We start from the raw sequence: 23,542 nt of genomic DNA on the forward strand, positions 1-23,542 counted from the left end.
TTGTACCTTATATTCTTTCCCTTAATCTATATATCTATCTTTTCATCAATACCACACCGCCTTGATTGCTGTAGGTTTACAATAAGCCTTAAAATTGAGTACGTGAGTCCTCCAACTTCATTCCTTTTCAAAATTGCTTCGGCTGTTCTAATGACTTTATTTTCCCTATAAAGTTTAGAATCAGTTTGTATACCCTAAATATCCTGTTGGAATTGGGATTGGGATTGCATTAAATCTACAGATCAATTTGAGGAGAACTGACATCTTAACTACATTGAGTCTTCCAATCCATGAACATGATGCATCCCCCCTTTTCTTAGGTCTTCTTTGCTTTTTTCAGTTTCATTTTATAGTTTTTAGTACACAGATCCTGCATGGATTTTGTTGAATTTATACAGGACTTTTTTGAGTTTTTATAAATGGTAGTGTTTTAAATTTCAGTTTCCAGTTGTTCATTGCTAGTATGTAGAAATACAGTTAATGTATTATGTTGACCTTGTATCCTGCGACCTTGCTAAATTTACTAATTAGTTGTAGGAGTTTGTGTGTGTGAGTTTTGTAGATTATATGGAATTTTCTATGTAGGCAATCATGTTATCCAGGAAGAGAGACAATGTATTTCCTCCGTTCCTCTAAGCCTTTTATTTCTATTTCTAGCCTTACTGCACTGGCTAGAACTTCCAGTACAATGTTGAATTAGTAGTGGTAAGAGAGGACATCCTCATCTTTTTCCTGGTCTTACAAGGAAAACACTCAATCTCTCACCACTAAAGCATGATGTTAGATGTAGGTTTTTATACATGCCTTTATAGTTGAAAAGTATCCCTCTATTCTTAGTTTGCTAAGCATCTTTTGAAACACGGACAAATGCTGAATTCTGTCAAACTCTTTTCCTGCAACTATTGAGAAGATCATACGGTTTTGCTTCTTTCATCTGTTAATATAGTAAATTACATTGATTAATTTTCTAATGTTGAACTGGCCTTGCATTTCTGGAATAAGCCCCACTTGATCATAATGTATTATTCTATTGATGGGTTTATTTGCTTATCAGCTTATTTTGTTGAGAATTTTTAAATCTATGTTAATGAGGGGTAGTGGTCTATAATTTCCCTTTCTTCTAAGGTCTTTGCCTGGATTTTATATTAGAGCAATGCCAGCTCCTAAAATGAGTTGGGAAGCTTTCCCTCCTCTTCTATTTTCTGTAAGAAATTGTATAGAATTGGTATTATTTCTTATTTTTAAATGTTGGACAGAATTACCAGTGAAACCATCTGTAACTGGAGATTTCTGTTTTGGAATATTTTAAGCTATAAATGCAATTACCCAATAAATATAGGGTTATTCCCATTATCTACTGCTTCTTGGTGAGTTGATAGTTTGTATCTTTCAAGGGAATAGTCTATTGTATCTAAGTTGCCAAAAATATAGGCATAGAGTTGTTTGCAGTATTTCCTTATCTTCCTCTTATTTTCTTTGGGTCTGCAGTGATAGCCTGATGAATATTAGTTATTTCTGTTTTCTCCTTTATGTTCCTGGTCAATCAAGCTAGACATTTATCAATTCAATCAATCTTTTCAAACAACTAGCTTTTGGTTTGATTTTTCCCTGTTTTGCTGTTTTCATTGATTTTTGCTCTTTATTATTTCCTTCTTTCTGTTTTAGGGTTTAGATTGCTATTCTTATTCTAGTTCATAAGGTGAAACTTTAAATTACTAATCTGGAATCTTTTTTTCAAGTATATGTATTTAATGCTATAAATTTCCCTTGAAATAATGCTTTAGCTGAATCTTACAAATTTTGATATGTTGTATTTTTCTTCCAGTTCAAAATATTTTCTGATTTCCTTTCTGTTTACTTTAATGATTTTTATTTTGATTCCATTATGTTAAGAGAACATATTTTATACGATTTCAATTCTTTTAAATTTGTTGAGGTTTGTTTTATAGGATATGACCTGTATTGGTAAATGTTCCAATGGCACTTGAAAAGAACATGTATTCTGTTATTACTGACTCATGCTATCTGTTATGCCATGAATAATAAAGTCCTTTATCTCTGACCCAGGAATTTCATACCTTTGCCAACATCCAAGAAACAGTAAAAGTCTAACATTAATTTTTAGAAAGGCTAAAAATATATCCCAGACTTTATCAGTTTTCTATGCTGCTGTGACAAATCAACACAAATTTAGCATCTTAAAACAAAATAAATTTACTATCTTGCATTCTGCAGAGCAGAAATCCAGCTACAGAGTAGCTCAGCTGGGTCCTCTGCTCAGAGTCTTACAAGGCCAAAACGAAGTTGTCAACACAATTTCATTCCTTTCCGGAGTCTCTGAGGATGAATCGGCTTCCAAGTTCATTCAAAATGTTAGCTTAATTCAGTTCCCTGTGGTAAAAGGACTGAGGTCTTCGTTATCCTGCTGGCTGTCAGCTAGGAACTTCTCACCTCCCTAAGGCCACCTGCATTTTTCATCACGTTGCCACTTCCATCTTCAAACCAGCAAAGGCACAATGAGTCCTTCTCAAGCTTTGAATCTTTCTGACTTCTGCTGCATCTCTTCTGACTCCAGCTGGAGAAAGTCTCTGTTTTTAAGGGCTCACCTGATTAGACTGGGCCCATCTGGATAATCCAAGACACTCTCTTAGGTCCATATCTTAATTATATCTTCAAAGTCACTTTTGCCATGTAACAACATATTCACAAATTCCAGGGATTAGGGAGTAGCTATCTTTGGTGGGGGGCAATCTAGCTACCACACAGACTCAGACAGTGAGTCCACTAGGGAATTCTTTATTTCTATTTTTGTATTTTTCAGTTCTAAACATTACATTTTTCTACGGCTTCTATTTCTTTGCTGAGAACTTCTAACATTTGTTGCAAGAGCATTCCCCTTTACTTTGTGGCATATATTTATAACAACTCCTCTAAATTCTTTGATAATTCCAACAACTACATCTTCTTGAGGCTGAAGACTGTTGTCTTTTCTAAATTGTTAAGATTTTCCTAACTCCTTGTATGATAATTTTAGATTATATCCTGGACATTTTGAATATTATAAACTCTAGGTCCTGTTAAAATCCTCTAGAGAATGTTGAATTTTTTGTTTGTTCAGCAGGCAAGCAATCCAGTTAGGTTCAGGGTCCCAACTCTCCTTCTGTGGTTCCAATGTTAATTTCGTTTTTAAAGTCTTTGCAGGGCTACCACATGTATACACCAAGGAGCCAGTCTGAAATCTGGATGATTGTAGTTTAGTTCTTAAAGGCTTTGATATGCTGTTTGCAGTCAGTTCCAACCATATACAGCATAAGAGTGAATCTGGGACATCAAATATTGCTTTATGAGCTCCCCTTCTTGGGCTCCCTGCTCTGCATATTACCTCCACACTCTCCATCTCCCAGGGGCCCCTCTTCACGGAATATGACTATGAAGGTTTAGAGTATGAGCCTCCGCATACTGTCATGCACTTCCTGCAACTGGCTCTGCCTCTGGGCAAAAAGCATTCTGCCTATTTTTTTAATTGGTTAGTTGTGATCATATTATTGCATTGTAAGCATTCTTGATATATTTTGGATACAATTCTTTTCTCAAATACATGTTTTGTAAATGTGTTACCCAGTTCATGGACTAACTTTTCATTTTCTTCATGGTATCTTCTAAAGAGCAAAAGATTTTAATTTTTTAAAGAAACTTTTTTTAGACTAATTTTAGACTCATAAAGAAGTTGTTAAAATAGTACAAACGGTTCTCTTATATCCCTCATCTCATTTCCCTAACATAAACATCTTAGATATCCACGGTACAATGATCAGGAAGAGAAAATAAACATTAGTATGGTACCATTAACTAAACAACAGACCTTATTCAAAATTCATCAATTTTGGGGCCGGCCCTGTGGCTGAGTGGTTAAGTTCCCGCACTCTGCTTCAGTGGCCCAGGGTTTTGCCAGTTCGGATCCCGGGCACAGACATGGCACCATTCATCAGGTCATGCTGAGGTGGCATCCCACATGCCACAATTAGAAGGACCCACAACTAAAAATATGCAACTATGTACTTGGTGGGGGGGGGGGAGGGGGCTTTGGGGAGAAAAAGGAAAAATAAAATCTTTAAAAAAAGAAATTTCACCAATTTTTCCACTAATGCCTTTTTTCTGTTCAAGATCCTATCCAGGATCCCAGGCTGCATTTAATTGTCATTTCTCTGTAGCAGTTCTTTAGACTTTCCTTGTCTTTCATAACCTTAAACTTCTGAAAAGTACTAATCAGTTATTTTGTAAAATGTCTCTCAATTTGGATTTGTAAGATGTTTTCTCATGATGGAGTGAAGTTATGCATTTTTGGCAAGTATATCGTAAAAATTATATTTGTTCTCCTTAGTGCATCATATCAAGGAGCTGAGGATGTCAATATGTATGATTACTGATGATGCGTATCTCGATCCCTTGGATAAGCTGGTGCCTGCCAGGCTTCTCCACCATTAAGTCACCACAAAGCTTCTCTTCATAGTCAATAAGCATTTGAGGGGAGATGCTCTCAGATTATGCAAATTCTGTTTCTCCTCAAACTTCCATTGACTAATTTTAGTGTCTATTGGTGGATGTTGCCAGAAACAGTTACTACTACAGTATTCACCTAATGTATTCCTCTTATTTCCCTCTTTTCTTTTACATTTATTAATTGGAATTCCACAATAAGGAAGAACTAACTTTTCTCCCTTATTAGTTTATTTAATCCATTGTTTGTTTATATCAGCTTGAATTCATGGGTATTTATTTTTTTCCAAGGGTCAACAAACTTTTCCCATAAAGGAACAAACAATAAATATTTTAGGCTTTGTGGGCCATACAATCTCTGTCACAGTTACTCGACTCTGTGATACTATTATAATGCCAAATCAGCCACAGATTGTAAATGTATGTATGTAATATGTAAACCATACATTCTCATTGGGAGCAATATCACCTCCAGGAGAGTAAAAATCAGTTCTTGTGTGTATGGATGTCTTATTCTTTTTATGTATAAAGCAGATATACATACAGTACATAAATTGGCATATAGTATATGTGTGCTATTAAAATTTTGTAGTGGGTTGGGACAATTAGGAAAAAAAATAGCTAAAAGGATTCCTTAGGGGAACTATAATGAAAAAAAGGTTGCAAAAACAGTCATGTCTGTTTTCCAATAAAACTTTATTAAAATAGGTAGCAAGCCATATTTGGCCAACAGCCTGTTGTTTGATGACTCCTGTTTTACTCTATTTGAAATTCAATACTATCATTATTTATTTTGTGGCTCAAATCATTCCATCTTTGGCCTTTAGGAGATCCTTCAAGTTGGTTCCCTTATTGTTTCAACAAGCCAACATCTCTTTTGCATTTACTTACTTTCTTGCATCACAAAATATTCCAGGCTTATCTAGTATTTTTCCTGCTCCAGCCCTGTAATGAACTACTTCTCCAGGAAGCCCTTGTTCCTTTTCTTGGAGAATGGTGTTTAGATAGCAAGATCTAGGCAGTAGGTGTGTTCATTGTTACTGGAATGTTACTGCTTCCAGGCTCTCTCTGTAGACTGAGCCAGGAAATGTATGTATACTAACGCATTTACACACACACATCTGCATTCTGTATCTATCTGTATATATATATATTTAAAAACCATGAGTTCATATTGATACCTCTGATTCTAATCCCAAACCACAGGGTTCATTTAATACTTCTCTCTTTCCTTATTTATAACTTCTTTCTCCAAGAGTGAGAAATCGGGCTCTCATAACCTAAAATCTATTTACTTATTTCATTTTAGTATATACAAAGTTGTTTCAGAATTGCTAGGCCTGTGAGAAACAATTTTACCAACTAGATTATAGTATTATCCATAGTTCTTTTTGTCTGTATCCTTACAGTACCCAGTCAAGATACCGTTATCTCAGTTTTTTAGTTTAAGTTGCTCTCCGTAAACCTCAGCAGTGGAGTCCTGGGAGAGAGCTTGTGAAACTGTAGCTAGAATTTATTATTCTCTTTTTATTTACAGTTACTTTACAGTTTTTACAGTCTCTGTTTAAATAATGGTAAGGCTAAGGTTTTGCATAGAAATTTCATAGTTGTGAAGTGATTTTGCATTGTTTGGAGAAGAGATTTTGGGAGGTTACTTACTACATACCTGCCATTGTCTTCAGTTACCTAGAAGCCTGAAAAGTTTTAATTTTAATGAGGTTCAATTTATAATCTTTCCTTTTATAAATCACACTTTTTATGTCCTATTTCCTTGCTTTTTTTCTAGAAATTTTATAGTATTAGCTTTCACGTTTAGGATATATGACTCAATTTGAGTTAAATTTTGTATACGGTGAGGTATACAGTTGAGGTTCATTTTTTCCCCATATAGATATTCAGTTGGTTTTAACATTTGTTGAAAGACTTTCCCTCCTGTCCCCCCCAACCCCCGCCCCGAGGAAGACCAGCCCTGAGCTAAAATCTGTGCCATCTTCCTCTATTTTATATGTGGGACACCTGCAACAGCATGGCTCCATAAGTGGTGCATAGGTCCATGCCCAGGATCTGAACTGGCAAACCCCGGGCCGCTGAAGAAGAGCACATGAACTCAAACACTGCACCACCAGGCAGGCCCCTGAGAAGACTATTTTTGAGCATATTTTATATTCTTACAGGAATCATCCAGTAGAAGAATCATCAAAAATATTGATACAGGAGAAGGGCAGAATTTCTGCAGCAGGGAAAAAAGGGCAGGATATTGTGCACTAGGGGAGGGATTAATACGAGACAGGAGCTGGTGTATTGCTGATGGGTGGGTGGAATCTGAAAGTTCTCTTCTGATAGCTCCAATTTTCTTAATGAAAAAGAAAGCATGAGTGTTTTTATAGTATTCTTGAAGTCAACTTAATATCTACAGTTAAGTTTTATTCCACATATTGCCTAGCATATTGCCGTACATATAGTCAAACTCAATAACACTTAGAAATTGATTTGGGAGAAAGATGATAGAAGCAACCATTTCTAGGTATGTTCTTTTTTTTTTAAAGATTGGCACCTGGGCTAACAACTGTTGCCAATCTTTGTTTTTTTTTTTCCTGCTTTATTTCCCCAAACCTCCCCTCCCCGTACACAGTTGTATATCTTAGTTGCAGGTCCTTCTAGTTGTGGGATGTGGGACGCCGCCTCAACGTGGCCTGACGAGCGGTGCCACGTCCGAGCCCAGGATCCGAACCCTGGGCCGCCGCAGCGGAGCACGCGAACTTAACCACTCAGCCACAGAGCCGGCTCCTCTAGGTGTATTCTTATTCTAAAACGTTTAACAAGGTGATTACTCATCCATATTATGACACCGTCATTTGAAACACATGGAAAGAACAAATTCTTTTTTTTTTTTAAGTTATTTTCCCTATTACTATTCCTGAGTATTGAGAATTACGTAGGTAAGAGCACTGTCATCAAATCCCACAATTACATATTAGTTATTTTAAGCATTTAATCTCTAAATTTATCATAATTAGAAAGTAGTAACGCATTAAACAAACATAAAGGGGGCTGTCTCCTTCAAGGTAGTTATCTTCATAGATTTCCCTTCTTATATACAATTGCGTTCATCAGTGTTCCTTTAAATTTATCCTCACAGATCTCAAGTGAGCATTTTTACACTATCACCCAATCCTATTAACACTTAGCTGATAAATTTTGCTTTCCTTCTCTCAACTCCAAACTTCCTCATGACCACAGTACCCCACCATCAACATTCACCTCATAACTGATAAGTCTGCCTTGTACTCAGCCAATAATATAGATGGAATTAAAGGAGATACTTTGCCCCCAACAAATTCACTAACCTAACTGCACTTGTCCCAGCAGGCTCCGGCTTCCCTCTTGTAAAATGGAAGAAATGTCTCTATTCCTCAAACTCTTCACTTGTGCTCTGGATCTCATTCCCCTTACTTTCGAGTACTTTATTTCTAGAACTATGTTTTCTGGCATTATTGCTTCCTCATGACTGAGTCATTCCTAATTGCATTCAAATACACTTATTTAAAAAGCTCCCTGACCCCTCACCTATCACCCTATTTTCTCTGCTCCCCATTCACAGCAAAACTCTTCAGAAGAGTTGTCTCAACATTTTTACCTTTATTTTCTCAACTTATTCCAGTTAGGCTTCCGTCCCTTCTCTTTCCCTGAAGCAGTTCTTTTCAAGGTCATGTGTGACCTTGTCAAATCTAATGGTTAATTGTATGTCCTTGTTTTCCAACACTTTTCACATTTGACACAAATGACCACTCTTTCCCTTTACTTATTTTTTTTTTTGAGGAAGATTAGTGCTGAGCTAACTACTGCCAATCCTCCTCTTTTTGCTGAGGAAGACTGGCCCTGAGCTAACATCCATGCCCATCTTCCTCTACTTTATACATGGGATGCCTACCACAGCATGGCGTGCCAAGCAGTGCCATGTTTGCACCCGGGATCGGAACCGGCAAAACCCCGGCCGCCAAGAAACTGAACGTGCGCACTCAACCGCTGCGCCACCGGGCCGGCCCCCACTCTTTCCCTTTAGAAACACTTTCCTCTCCAGGCTTTCCTGATTCTGTAATATACTAGCCCTTCCTTCTCTGTCTCCTTTGTTAGGCCCTCTCCCACTCCCAACCTCTCAATGTTAAAGTGTCCGAGGGGTTTGTCTAGGCTGTCTTCCCTTCCTTTCCCAGGTGATTTCATCCAATCCCACGTCTTCAGATGCATATGTACAGTGATAACCCCCAAATCTATATCTCTAGCCCAGAGCAATGGACATATTATGGGCAACTCACATTTCACACATTCAGAATTTTTTTCCTCCTTACTCACTTTCCAATCTGCTTCTCCTCATCTTAGTAAATGGCATCACTACCCACTCAATTGCTCAGACCAAGAATCTAAATTTTATCCTCATCACTTCTTTTTTCCTTATTCATCACACACATTCCATAGCCTGTCCTATTGGCTCTATCATCACCCCCATCTTCTCTGCTACAACCCTAATCTGAACCACATACCCTTTGTCCTCTATTGCTTCCCTTTAGGGTTTTCTTAACATAGCCAGAGTGATATTTTAAAACAACACAAATTTGACCTCATCATTCAGCTGGTTAAAATCCTCCAATAGCTTCCTATTAAACTAGAATAAAAACAGAACTATCTATATGGCACTTCTAAGGCTCTACAAGATCTGCCCTAACTTCTCGAACCTCAACTTCCACTATTTTCCCTCTTGTTCATAGGCTCCAGCCACAGTGGCCTTTCTGTCCCTTCAAAAGACCAAGCTCATTAGGCTCTCAAAGTCTGTCTAGAATGATCTCCCAAATCTTGATTCGTTCATTATTATTCACGCTTCAGGTCAAATGTAACTTGCTTAGAGAAGCCTTCCCTGACTACTCCTAGTCATCCCAACATATTCTATCCCATTACCCTATTTTATTTGTAGTTGTTATCACTATCTAAAATTACTATTATGCATTTATTATCTTACTCTCTTCCACTAGAATGTGTACTCCATTAGGACAGAGACTTTCCCTTTTTGTTCATATTACTCCTTAGTACTCCTTAGGTACCTAGAACAATGACTAGCACAAAGCAGGTAGTCAATCAATATTTGTTAACTGAATTTCCAAAGAAGCTGCTGGTGCTAAAATAAATTTTGTGAATGAAACAATCCTCAATACATAAAAATCATTATGTATAGCTTTTTGTCCCTGCATTATTACTTATAACAGTTAAAACTTGAAAACCACCTAAATGTCCAACATTTAAGAAATGGTTAAATAACAATGGTACACTCACAGGATGGACTCTCATGTAATCATTAAAAACATGTATGGAGATTTTTCATAATACTGGGGAAAACTTACTTTATAATGTTAAATTAAAAGCACAGAATCCATAATTTTATATATAAGATTCAAATACTTAAGAAAACACATATCAGACAATCTGCCAAAACTCACACAAGAAACAGATGATCTGAATAAGCATATCTATGATGATGATCTACAACAGATATAGATCTACTAAAGAAATTGAATCAATAATTAATAACCTTCCAAAATAGAAAGCATTAGGCCCAGATGGGTTCACTGGTAAATTCTACCAGATATTTAAGCAAGAAATTATACCAATTCTCCACAATCTCTTTCAAAGGACAGAAAGAGAGGGAATGCTTCCTAACTCATTTTATGAGGCCAGCACTAACCTAACACCAAAACTAGAGACATTACAAGAAAAGAAAACTACAGACCAATATCTCTCATGAATACAGATGCAAAAATTTTCAACAAAATATTAGCAAATTGAATCCAAAAAATATAAAAAGAATTATACATCACAACCAAGTGAGACTTATCCCAGGTATGATTCAAAAGTCAATTAATGTAATCCATCACATCAATAGCCTAAAAATGAAAAATCACATGATCATATCAACAGATACAGAAAAAGCATCTGACAAATGCCAACACCCATTTATGATGAAAACTCTCAGGAAACCAGGAATACACAGGAGCTTTGTCAACATGATCAAGAATATCCAAGGACCAGCCCAGTGGCATAGTGGTTAAATTCACATGCTCTGGTTCAGTGACCTGGGGTTCGCAGGTTCGGATCCCAGATGTGGACCTACACACTGCTCATCAAGTCATGCTGTGGTGGCACCCCACATACAAAGTAAAGGAAGATTGGCACAGACGTTAGCTCTGGGCCAATCTTCCTCACCAAAAATAAAAAAGAGTACCCACAAAAAACCTACAGCTAACAACTACGAGCTGGCCCGGTGGCACAGTAGTTAAGTGTGCATGTTCTGCTTCAGTGGCCCGGAGTTTGCCGGTTCAGATCCTGGGTGCGGACATGGCACCACCTGGCAAGCCATGCTGTGGGAGGCATCCCACATACAAAGTGGAGGAAGATGGGCACGGATACTAGCTCAGGGCCAGTCTTCCTCAGGAAAAAGAGGAGGATTGGCAGCAGATGTTAGCACAGGGCTAATCGTCCTTGAAAAAAGAAAAAACCTACAGCTAACATCTCCTCATAGTGAGAAACCCTAAGCTTTCCCACTAAGATCAGGTACAAATCAAGAATGTCCCCTCTCACCATTCCTCTTCAACACTGTACTGGAAGTCCTTGCTAATGCAATAAGGTAAGAAAAGGATATAAAAGGTACACATATTGGGAAGGAAGACATAAAACTGTCTTGTTTGCAGATAACATGATTGTCTGCATAGAAAATCCAAAAGAATCAGCAAAAAAACTCCTAGAACTAATAAGCAATTATAGCAAGGTTGCAGAATACAAGGTTAATATATAAACGTTAATTGCTTTTCTATATCCTGACAATGAACAAGTGGAATTTGAAATTAAAAATACAATACCATTTACATTAGCACCAAAAAAACTGAAATACTTAGGTGTAAATCTAACAAAATAAATATAAAATCTTAATGAGGGAAACTACAAAACTCTGATAAATGAATTCAAAGAAGAACTAACTAAATGAAGAGATATTCTATGTTCATAGATAGTGAGACTCAATACTGTCAAGATGTCACTTCTTCCCAACTTGATCTTCAGAGTCAATGCATGTTGGGAGATCATGGAGAGGACACAGCCACTGGTTGACCTCAGGCAATCAGAGGCTACTTCCCACTCCCCTGTCCTTGGAATGTACCTTGTGCCCACTATTCCTATACAAGGATCCACTTCAAGGACACAGCCTTGAGAGAGTAATGTGTTATTGAGACCACCTGGACTGTATACATGACTGAATCCCATTAAAGCCTCTATATAAACTCTAAAGATTCTGGCAGGTAGGTATGGAGATCTACTCATCTTGTGGTCGCCCAAGACACGTGTAAGTTCCCTTGCTTATTAAAACTGCCTCTTTCTTCAGTCTCTCCCTGCCTTCCATGTACAGGGGACAGTTACAAACTTTCATCAGGGGAATTCCTGAGGCTGTGAACCAACAATGCAATCCCACTCAAAATCCCAGCAAGTTATTTTATGGATATTGACAAACTGATTTGAAAGTCTACATGGAGAGGCAAAAAATGCAGAATAGCCAACACAATATTGAAGAGGAAGAACAAAGTTGGAGGACTGACACTACCCAACTTCAAGACTCACTATAAAGTTATAGCAATCAAGACAGTGTGGTAGTGGCAAAAGAACAGACAAATAGATCAGTGGAACAGAAGAGAAAGACCAGAAACAGATCTCCATAAATATAATCAACTGATCTGTGATAAAGGAGCAAAGGCAATACAATGGATCAAAGATAATCTCTTCAACAAACAGTGCTGCAACTGGATATGCACATACAAAAAGTGAATTTGGACACAGACCTTACACCCTTCACAAAAATTAAATCAAAATGGATCATAGATCTAAATATAAAACTATATTTTATATATATAATATATTATATATATATTATAAATATATAATAATATTTATATATTATATTAAATATAAATGTAAAACTATAAAATTCCTAGAAGGCAACATAGGAGAAAACCTAGATGACCTTGGATATGGTGATGCCTTTTTAGATACACGACCAAAAAAACGATCCATGAAAGAAACAACTGATAAACTGGACTTCATTAAAATAAAAAACTTCTGATCTATGAAAGACAATGTCAACATCATTAGAAGACAGCCACAGACTGGGAGGAAACATTTGCAAAAGACACATCTGATAAACGACTCTTATCCAAAATACACAAAGAACTCTTAACACTCAAAAACAAAAAACCCAATTAAAAATCAGGCCAAAGACCTTAACACACTCCTCACCAAAGAAGATATACAGATGGCAAATAAGCATATGAAAAGATGCTCATCATATGTCATCAGAGAAATGCAAATAAAAACAATGAGATTATACTACATACCTACTAGAATAGCCAAAATCCGGAACACAGACAACACCGAATGTGACAAGGAGGTGGAGCAACAGGAATTCTCATACATTGCTAGTGGGAAGGCAAAACACTACAGCCACTTTGAAAGACAGTTTGGCTGTTTCTTACAAAACTAAACATCCTCTTACCATATAATCCAGTAATTGTGCTCTTTTGTATTTACCCAAAGGAGTTGAAAACTTGTGTCCACACAAAAATCTGCTCATGGATGTTTACAGCAGCTTTATTCATAAATGCCAAAACCTGGAAACAACCAAGATGTCCTTCAGCTGGTGAATGGATAAACAAACCTTGTACATCCAATGGAACATTATTCAGCACCAAAAGAGAAACGCACTATCGAGCTATCAAAAGACATGGAGGAAGCATAAATGCATATTACTAAGTGAAAGAAGTCCATCTGAAAAGGCTATATATTGTATGATTCCAACTATATGACATTCTGAAAAAGGCAAAACTATGGGGACAGTAAAAACATTAGTGGTTGTAGGGTGTGGGGTAGTAAATAAGCAAAGCACAGAGGATTTTTGGGGCAGTGAAAATTCTCTGTATGATATTATAATGATGGCTACACATCATTATACATTTGTCCAAACTCACAGAATGTACACCACCAAGAGTGAACCCTAAGGTAAACTATGGACTTTGAGTGATTGAAATGAATACGTAATGTGAGCTTCCACACCAGAGGCAATGGTGTCTAGTACTGTATCTCCTGACCAAGAAAGAAAATTCTCTCATAGTGATGAAAAAAGATAGATTCCAACGGATTTGAGGCAGAGACTGAATGTCCTTGTTGGCTGGGAAGTGAAGTAGGTACATGATTCCCAGGAACAGGAAGGGCAGCAGGATTTCCTTGACAAGGAGACCTATGGCAACTGCGCATCTCAGTTCTTCCAAATGATCTTGGGAACAGGCTACGTACACTTCTCTTGCCGTCAATTTATTTCTGGGCCTTTAATTTCAATTAGGTGCTCCCTGTTCTGCCACACATTCCATGTGTCCAGTACCCATGACATCTCCCTTTCCATCAAGAGTTTGAGCCATCCACCCCTTGGCAATGACAGAATCCAGAATTCTCATCTCGCAACCAACCTGTCTCTTTGCTTTATCCCTATATCCCCCAGCCTCTGAATGGAAGTAAAATCAGGTATTCTCCCCCGATTGTGAAGAACAAGGTAACTTTTAGAGTGAAATCTGAGTTAACACCTCCTACAATCACAACCCCTTGTTTGCCAACCCAGCATTATGAGCTGTCCATCCCAGAAAAAAAAAATTACGCATTTTGTGGTAGTATGATGAATTGAGCGTGCCAATGGCCTCCAAAATAGCTAGATCCAGGGTGCAATGTCAATCTTCAGTCTCATGCCTATCCCCTGGTTCTAGGAGTCAAACGCCACCAAGGAATTATTTAATGTTTTCCCCTATGCTTGTTACCTCAGATAGTGTTGTAAGGTGGACATGATATTTCACTTGATCTTTTAACAATCCAATCCACCTTTAAATTACACTGGCCACCTGAGAGTGATACTGTAGATAGGAAATCCACGAGCTATTAAGGCTTTTGTACCAGTTCTTGCTATTTTGGCCAATACGGTAGTATCATATGTCACCCTATAATTAAAATAGATACCACTGTAGCCAAGATAGTTTCTTTACGCTGGCTAGGTATAACCCTTTGCCAGTCCTATGCTGTCTCAGAATACTGACCCATACTGAAGACACAAAGGAGGACACTGGCTGGCCTAAAGAGAAGTCAGTCAGCTATTAGTGGCTCCTTCATGCTTGGTTAGTGGCAACGTGACCTCAAGCCCTACGAAGCACAATATCCCAGCTACTTTGCCCTGATTGGACATGAACCTAGGGTGCTATTTTCACTCTCCATGTGAATATATCCACTGTACAATTTCATAGAGTGGGGGTGATTTGTCCTTCTGACGGGCATTTATACTAAATTTTAACATATTAACATCCTGGATCAAATGTTAACATATTGGATATTTGGTCTACTTCTGACTGGAGCAGATCCTGGCTCCAAAATAGAAATTTATCAGTAGACAATCTTGGGCTTTCCATGGCCCAAATCACTCAGCCAAAGCCACTGCAACTGTTCCCTAAGTCTGTTGAAATCATCACCTGGGGCACTGGGTTACACCTCACTTGATACCATCCAGGATGCACCTAATTTTGCCCACTAAATGAACCTTCCAGGTCCCCAGTGAGTGACCATTTTTCTGGACTAACAATACAAAATATGTGTCTTTTAGTATTTTCAGCCCATGATGATACTGAGCAGATCCATCAACAGAAAATCATAGCAAGGATTGCTTTTTTGGGTAATCTCCAATCAAGGATGTCCAGAATGGGAGGACCTTAGGCAAGAGGTTCCAAGTTTTTAAAGGGATCTTAATACTTAGCAAATGATCCACATTGTTATATGATGCATAAGAGCAAGTGAATAAATTTGGCTAGGCCCTGAGTTTTCTGAGGTTGACTTTCTAGCCCACCAGCTAAATACGGATTACTACTATATGTAGAGTAGTGGTTTTCAACACTGGCTGCATGTTAGACTCATCTGGGAAGCTTAAAAATTAAAAACAGAAGCAAACAACAAAGAAACTATACCTGAGACCCACCCTAACCAAATTAAATCAAAATTTCGAAGAATGAGACTTAGCCACTGGTGGTTTTATTATGTTTGCTTCATTTTTAATTCTCCAAGTGATTCTAATATGCAGCCAGGGCTGAGAATCGCAATCGAGAGCAGTGGTTTTCAAACTTTAAAATACATCAATATCACCTGGAGATGACTAAAATGGACTGCTGGGCCCCATACCTAAAGTTTCCGATTAGGTCTGAAGTGAAGCCTGAGAATTTTTATTTCTAACAAGTTTCCAGGTGATACTAATGCTGCTGGTTAAAGGATAATGCTTTGAAAACCACAGACCTAGAGTGAGCTTTTGAAACTTTAATATGCTTACAAATTACCTGAGAATGTTGTTAAAATTTAGAGTCTAATTCAATACGTCTGGGGTGGGGTTTGAAATCTGCATTTTTAATGAGCTCCCATGTGATGCTGACGTTTGCTAGTCTGAGGACTACACCTTTAAATAGCAAGGATGTAGGGCGGCAGGCCATGCACCATTTTCCAATAACCAAGCAAACTAGAAGCTGCTGGGACAATCTTGAAGGAGGCCAGTTTTGTATACTAATAATGACAACTCATTTTGACAACTTCTTTCTGCCCCCTACCCCTTCCCATTCCCCTGAACCGTGAACACACACAGTCTCCAAGAGAGTCTTGCGATTACAATGTAATTATTGCAAAACAGCTAACATTTCCCACTAAGGTGAAGCACTCCTCACCTCACTTGATACAGCTGATCACTTCTTTCTCCCTGAAATACTCTTTCCACTTGACTTCCATGACTTCACACTCTCTTGGTTTTCCTCCTGCCTCTTTGGCCACATTTTTGTCAGTTCTTGTTTACCTCCCCTGTATTTAAATGTTGGAGTACCACAGGAATCCACTTTTTAGATCCTTTATCTATACTTACTCCCTCAGTGATCTCATCCAGGTTCATGGCTTTAAACACTATCTATATGCTGATAACACCCAAGTTTATACCAGCCCAGACTGCTTCCCTGAATTATAGACACATATGTTCAACTGCCTAATTTGCAACCGAAATTTGGTTGTCTATTAGTATCTCAAATGGAACGCTTCTAAAACAGAGCTCATGATCTTCTTTCTCCCAAAACAGAAAACTTACTCTTCCCACAGTCATTCCCAATTCAGTAACTGACAATTCCATTCTTTCAGCCGTTCTGGCCAAAAACTGCAAACATCATTCACCTTTCCTTTCTGTCACAATTTATATCTGATCCATCAGTAAATCATGCCGCCTCTATCTTCAAAATATATCTGACCCTTTCTCACAACTTCCACTGTTACCATGCTGGTTCAAGCCTCCAATTATCTCTTGACTGGATTATTGCAACAGTCTCCTAAGTGGTTTCTCTGCTTCCATCCTGCCCCTCTCTCTCAGTCTGTTCTCAGTATAGAAGCCAGAGAGACCTTGTTAAACCATTAAGTCAAATTATGTCAAATTAATTTGATTAAATTGTTCCCATAACTTCCAGTCTCAGATGGGAAGGGTAAAATCCTCTCGATAGCCTATAAGGTCCTACCCAATCTGCCCCCACCACCATCACTTCATCAGACCTCATTTCTGACTACGTTCACACAAATTCACTGCACTCTAGCCACACTAACTTTCTAACTGTTCCTCAAACACACTAGGCATTTCACTTCAGGGCATTTGCACTTGGCAGTCCCTTTGCCTGAAAGGTCCTTCCCTCAAATATCCACACAGCACAGTCCCTCAGCTCCAAGTCTCTACTCGTGTTACCTTTGTACTTTACAGTGAAGCCTTCCTGTCAATCCTATCCAAATACCTATCTAAACTGTTCCCAATAGTCTCTATCTCACTTTCCTGTTTTTAAAAATATAATTTAGCTTGCTTATTCTCTGTCTTACCACCCACCCCGCCAACCCCCAGCCCCAGTAGATATAAGTTCCATGAAGGTTGGAAATTTCATCCTTTTGGTTCACTGCTGTATCTCCAGTGCTAAGAATAGTTCCTGACAAATAATAAGTGCTCAATAAATATTTTCTGAAAGAATAAGTGAACCAATAAATACCTATTTCTACACTAAGATGTGTCCCAGGTACCACTTAAAGTGTCTCAAGAAGGTGAGAGTGACCCACTGTGGCAAATGAAGATGATAAATCAAAAAAGATGAGAACAGAGAATTAACCACTGGATATGGCAACGTGGAGGTCACTGGTGACCTTGACACGAGCCGCTATGGTGAAACAGGGTGGAGCCAAGACTGAATGGGAGAGAAAGAACTGAAGATAGTCAGTACAAACAATTCTTCCAAATATTCTCTCTCAACACAAGACCACTGCATACCATGCTCCCTCTTCCCAGAATGGGAGACCTTCACTCACTTCTTCTGATGACTCTTCCTCCCTGTTTTCCTTAAAGACTCAGCTTAGGTATTATGCTCAGCAGGAAACATCATTATGAACTGTTATGTCCCAAGTACACACCGTATCACAGGTATACTAGTGCTATCCCTAGTATACATAGTATTCTAAGTGACTCTTTACTTGACTGTGTCTTTAAACTCTGAACACCTTAAGGCAGGGACCTTTGCACAAAGCAGATGGTCAATAAACATTTCTTTGATGAGTCAAAAGCCCTTGAAAGAACAGTAAGCTCTTAATAGTTTCTAAGAATGTATTATTCCATACGTTTTCCTTAATACATCCAAAATACATTTTATTAGTTATCTGCATATTTGACATGAAATATAAAATAAAGGAAAATAACTATGATGTGAATCTAAAAATTTGGCTTTTCCCTAAGTAAACAATAAAGATACATTTAATGTACATTTATGACAATTTGAACTATTATCCTAGATAATTCCTACCTTTCCCCAAAAACATGTCTTAATTTTATCCCTTAAATTATGCAGTATTTGAAAAACAAATAACCATAAACACTTTGATATCCAGACACATAAAATGAAATTTTACAGATTATACAGTCTGTGAAAATTAAGCTCACCTAACTCCAGTTACTTAAACAGAGAGACATTTTACTAAATCTGTATGTATTCTAATACTTTCTGAAGTACTGTTTCTAGATATTACACAATGCTTAAGAAAATTCTAGTACCAGGTTGAGGGGAGGGTTTACATCCATTTCTCAAACTGCTTATGTTAAGAATTCTAGGCATGCATGTTTTGGGATACAGATTGGCAGCGTGCTTCCCAAACAGAATCATCTGGGGCACTTTCAAAAAACAGATTTCTGGGCTCCAAACCTACAGGATTCTGACTTAGTGCACCTGAGGAAAAGGTTAGAAATTGGCAAAAAGTTCCTTAAATGATTCTGATGATCAGCCAGTTTTGGGAAATACTGACCACATATCTGGAAGCATTAACTGGACAACAAGTAGGTTCGTAGTAATTCCTGCCAGACCTTAAAAATTTGCTACCCTCAACCCCTATAAACACAAAAAATATTGATCTACCACAGAAATATCACACATTCTGAATTGCTTTGCCAACTACAATTTTGACTTGTGTTGAATAAATGATGTTTTCATACCATAAATACAGAGCTGTTAAAAAATCATATTTACTAGATTATGGTGAGGCTTGATCAGTTTTCTTTCTTAAGAACACTACCTACCACAACTGAAGAAAAGAGCTACACTTTTCATTTTTGTCTAAAGGAAAAAACAGTCATACCAAAATGCACCAAGCTAGCTATATTCCATCAATGGTCTCTACTGGTGATAAATGATTTGAAAACTGTCAATAATATCTACTATTTCAAGAATAAACTTGTCAAAAACATGTTGACGGGCAGTAAGCAGAAAAATAAATTTTAAAAGCTATCACATCCTTTGGGAAGACAACTGGCAAAAGTTGCAAAATACAGACAAAGCTATAGGTGTGCATCTTACACTAAAACTGGTGGTAGTCTAGTATATTTTATAACTTAGCCTTAAACCTGTAATAAACACTTAACAACTGGAGAATTTTATCAATATAACTTGAGACTCAGGAAAAAAACTAAGAAAAATTAACTCTAAAATTCCTGTATTATTTCTGACAGTGAAGCTAATTTCTAAATAAATTTCTACATAATTCAGTAGCACTGAAATAAATATAACTAAAGGATAAATTACTAAAGAAGTGTATAGAGATATATGGCAAAAAGAAGTAAGACAACTATAAGCAACACAGACAAAATGACAAAAAGTCACGTGGCACCACCGTTGGCAATACTAGATATAACAAGATGACAGGAGAATTGAGAAACAAATGATAGACTGGTCATGATTCAGTCTTTACAACCAATACAGCACTTACATTTTTAAAACCTAAGGACAATGACCTGCTCAATCTGGAATAGTCTTAGCCCCAAACTAAGTTATATTTGACCAAAAACTTTTACCAAAGTTTCAAGCAAATGTGGAAACAAAACAGACGATAAAAACAGCAATGACTTTTTATTACTAAGGCTTACATTACAGCAACATTGTTTTCCACCACGCATCACATTTATGAATACTATATTTTCTGCTGGGACATAACTGAAAAACCACTGTAGTTTCTATACTTATATTTCAAACTTTGAACTGAAAAAAAGTGAAAGGTTCGAACACTTGCCTGATCTATTTCACAAACAAGAATTATCTCTGTCATTATTGTTTGAAATAGAATTTCCAGATCCCTTTGACTGATTTCTAAGTTATATTCTTAGTACGTATTACATTTGTGCCACCAATGCTATATGATTTAGATTTTACTACCCCACTGCAATTTTTCAGGAAATCTTTTTATGGTGTTATACATTATTTTAAGGATAAAATCATTTGCATAAAATCATAAGCAGTATCTAATTACAGCAAAATATTAATTTGTCATTTGAAATATCTTGAGATATATGTATGGGCTGTGCCAAACGAAGGCAAAGGCATTACTTCCTTACAGTTGATGGAAACACAATTACAAAAACTCAAGTGATGTAACATATAATACAGCTTTTAATTACTGCTAGAATAAACAAAACATAATTTATCCCATCAAATAAATCATATCTCATTTCAGAAAGCTTTCATACCATACTGCTGTCAACGACCAAGTAGTAAAAACAAAAGGATGCACCATGAGAAGACTTCAAAATCCTTCTCACCTACCCCACCTACTGAATTCAACCGAATAGACTGAGCATCCAGAGGAGGGCTTCAGTGAAGCCTGCTTCAACGAGGTAAAGCTGCTATCCCCTGTACTGCGTGAGATCCAACACATGGAAAAGAACAGAGAAACTGGAAAGGATTAGCGAAAAAGACAAGGAACTGGGGTAAAGTCCACTCTTGGGGTGAAGAACAACAAATGAACCAAAAATACCACCTCATTGCTTATTCCACAATCTCAATTTTTGCTCTCTTTATCTTTACTCCATCTTGTCCTACCTTTTGTTTTTGTTTGTCATAGCCCCCCTTTTCCCTCTTACAGATCACCGATGTACAGAGATGCAACACAGAAGAGCAACTTTGTTATCGACAGAATTTAAATACCAGAGCTTCTTGCCTACAAGACATCAAACCGAGATACTGGATTTGAAATGCCCAATCTAAATCCTGTGCAACATAAATAAGGGAATAAAGCTGAGTAACGAAATCCAATCACAGAGCCTCTGTTAAAAACCCAGAAGCAGCACACACATATAGTCTCAAAATGTTTTTAAATATATTCTCCTCTGTCAAGGACACAAATGCTGCGCTTGAGACAATAATCAACAACCTAGAATAATTTCTGTAGCTTTTAACTTTATTTGCCACAAAAATTCTGAGACACTGATTGAAAATCACATTTCAAATACACCAATCGTTCAAGATATGTAAACAAACACTGGGACCAACTCTAAGATACTGCCCAAGAAGAATAAAAATGCAAACAAAAATTGTGATTTAAATTAAAATACAAAAGTAAACTTAATTAGAAGTAGCTTAATGAAGAAGGAATAAAAGAACGGGAAACCAGTGGAATCATTTTTAGCAGCTTTTTCAGATAAAACCTACCCCCAAACTGCCTTTAGGTGTGCAAATTTTAATGTCCAATGAATAGCCTGAAGGTTGCGGGCTTCTCTTCTATCTGATGATAACAGCAGACAGTGAAACCTGAACTAATTCTTATGGCCAAGAGGTGAGTGCCCTCCAGGATGCACCTGGACGCGCTCCCCAGGACCAGCCTACAGCTTGCGGTACTTTTATCAGTTCTCTATTAGGTAGCTTTCCCCCTGGTTTCAAGAACGCGTTTAATCAGGAATCTCTGATGGGATTTAAAGGAGTCAAGTGCCACCAAAATAAACCTTTTTGCAGTTTTCATACATTGATGGAGGGAAAAGGGTGCAAAGCCATAAAACCGCACGCCCAGGGGATCCGCGGACTCGGTGTCACCGCACCGACCCGAGGGAGAGACTCCAGGACACGAAGATGGGGAAAGGTCTGTCGGGTGGGTTTGGGACCAGACAGTCGCGGGTTTCCTGCTGGGGCGATGCTCCCCGCAAGAACAGGCAAGTGCAAACTCCGCAGGCGGTCCGCGGGGATCGGCGGCCACCCCCGGCCCTCGGTACCTGATGATGTCGTCGCTGTGGCCCCGGTAGAACTTCTGCCGGTGCTCCCGCGGGCTGTACACCACGCCGACGCCCGCCACGAAGTACACGATCTCCTTGGCCGCCGTGTAGTAGAGGTTGTTGCGGCACTGGTGGCCCCGGTAGCCGTACACCCACTCGAGCCGCAGGTGGCAGCTCGGGGCGCTCCGGGCCGCCATGTCGGGGAGCCCACCCCGCCGCTCCGGCTCCGGCTCGGGCCCCGGGCCGCGGGAAGCAGGAGGCGGCCCGGCGAAGAAAGCCCTCCGCTGGCGGCCGGGACTCCCCCGCCTGCCGCGTCCTCTAAGCCGCGCCCGGCAGGTGCATGTCGCTTCCCCTGGCCGCCGCCGCCGCCGCCGCCGCCGCTGCCTCAGCCCACGGGCGGGAGGAAACCCCTCGCCTCGCGGAACATGCTGAGGGCCGCGGGCGCCGCCGGCCGGCAAGGGGGTGCTCGCCTCGTCTCCTCAGCCCGCAGCACCGAGGTGCGAGTGCCGCCGAGCGACGGCCCGCCTCCTGCCTCCACTCCTCAGCCGCCGCCCGCGCGCCTTGCTCCCTGCCCGGGTCACCAGCGGCGTTCGCGCCCCTCCGCGGCGGCCGCGTCCTCCGGCCCGCCGAGCACGCGCCGCGCGCCCCCGAGCCGAGGACAGCAGCGGGTGCGCGGCAGCGCGCGGCCCCGCCCCCTCCCTGCCGTCGCCGCCGCCGCCGCCTGCGCTCGTCCCGCCCCGCCCCTCCCAGCCGGGGTCCGAGCCAGCGCGGGGAGCCGTGGGGGCTGGCGGTGGGTCGCCGTGCCCGCGCCGTCGCTCCCTACTTAGGTCTAGCTCCCCGACCCCAGCCGTCCTGACCGCGTGCGGCCCCCGCAGGGCGCTGAGCCCTCGCGAAGCCGCCCAGGCCCGGTGCCGACCCTTGTCGACCCCCACCCCCTGCTGCTGGGAATCTTTGCTCCGGAAGCGTCGCAGGTCTTGCAAGGCCCCTGTACCCGGCCAGGGCTACGCGTCTGCCTGGGGGAATCAGCACCTGGATGCTAACCTCATTTTTTTTTTCCTAATGCCTTTGTGTGCGTATATGTATTTTCTTTCTGCTTCATAGTGCTCACTGTATCAGACACTGAGTGGGGATAAAATCTGACTTCCTCAGTGTACGTTTTCTTATTTGTGTCGGTGACCTCAAAGCTGAAAGTAGAGTTTAGATGGTAAATGACACGCCGGATCCAGTTTCTTAATAAGTACCAATGATACCTCAATTTATTTTTTTAATTACTATTTTGAACACCAATAAAATCTTGATACTTGTTACATTGTAGTAAGAGTGAAGCAAGATGGCATGAGATTGTGATTCTGGAGAATGCGCGTG

General features: G+C 39.5%; 1 protein-coding gene across 11 annotated transcripts in view; it reads right to left on the reverse strand.

Annotated features, from left to right (window-relative positions):
• Positions 1–22,826, reverse strand: part of EML5 (EMAP like 5) — a 140,203-nt gene extending 117,377 nt beyond the window's left edge. For 7 of the 11 annotated variants that reach the window (XR_011432098.1, XR_011432099.1, XR_011432097.1 and 4 more), the window contains exon 1: positions 22,178–22,820. Coding sequence is in view for 3 of the 11 variants with exons in the window: in XM_070249745.1 (XP_070105846.1) it covers positions 22,178–22,374 (197 nt within the window). In the remaining 8 variants the exon portion in view is untranslated. Of the gene's footprint in view, positions 1–22,177 lie in introns of all 11 variants that reach the window. The other 4 variants (XR_011432100.1, XR_011432101.1, XR_011432102.1 and 1 more) reach the window with 1 other exon arrangement.
• Between the last annotated feature and the right edge of the window lie 716 nt (positions 22,827–23,542).

This window comes from Equus caballus, chromosome 24 (assembly GCF_041296265.1).
Source record: "Equus caballus isolate H_3958 breed thoroughbred chromosome 24, TB-T2T, whole genome shotgun sequence".
Classification (NCBI taxonomy): domain Eukaryota; kingdom Metazoa; phylum Chordata; class Mammalia; order Perissodactyla; family Equidae; genus Equus; species Equus caballus.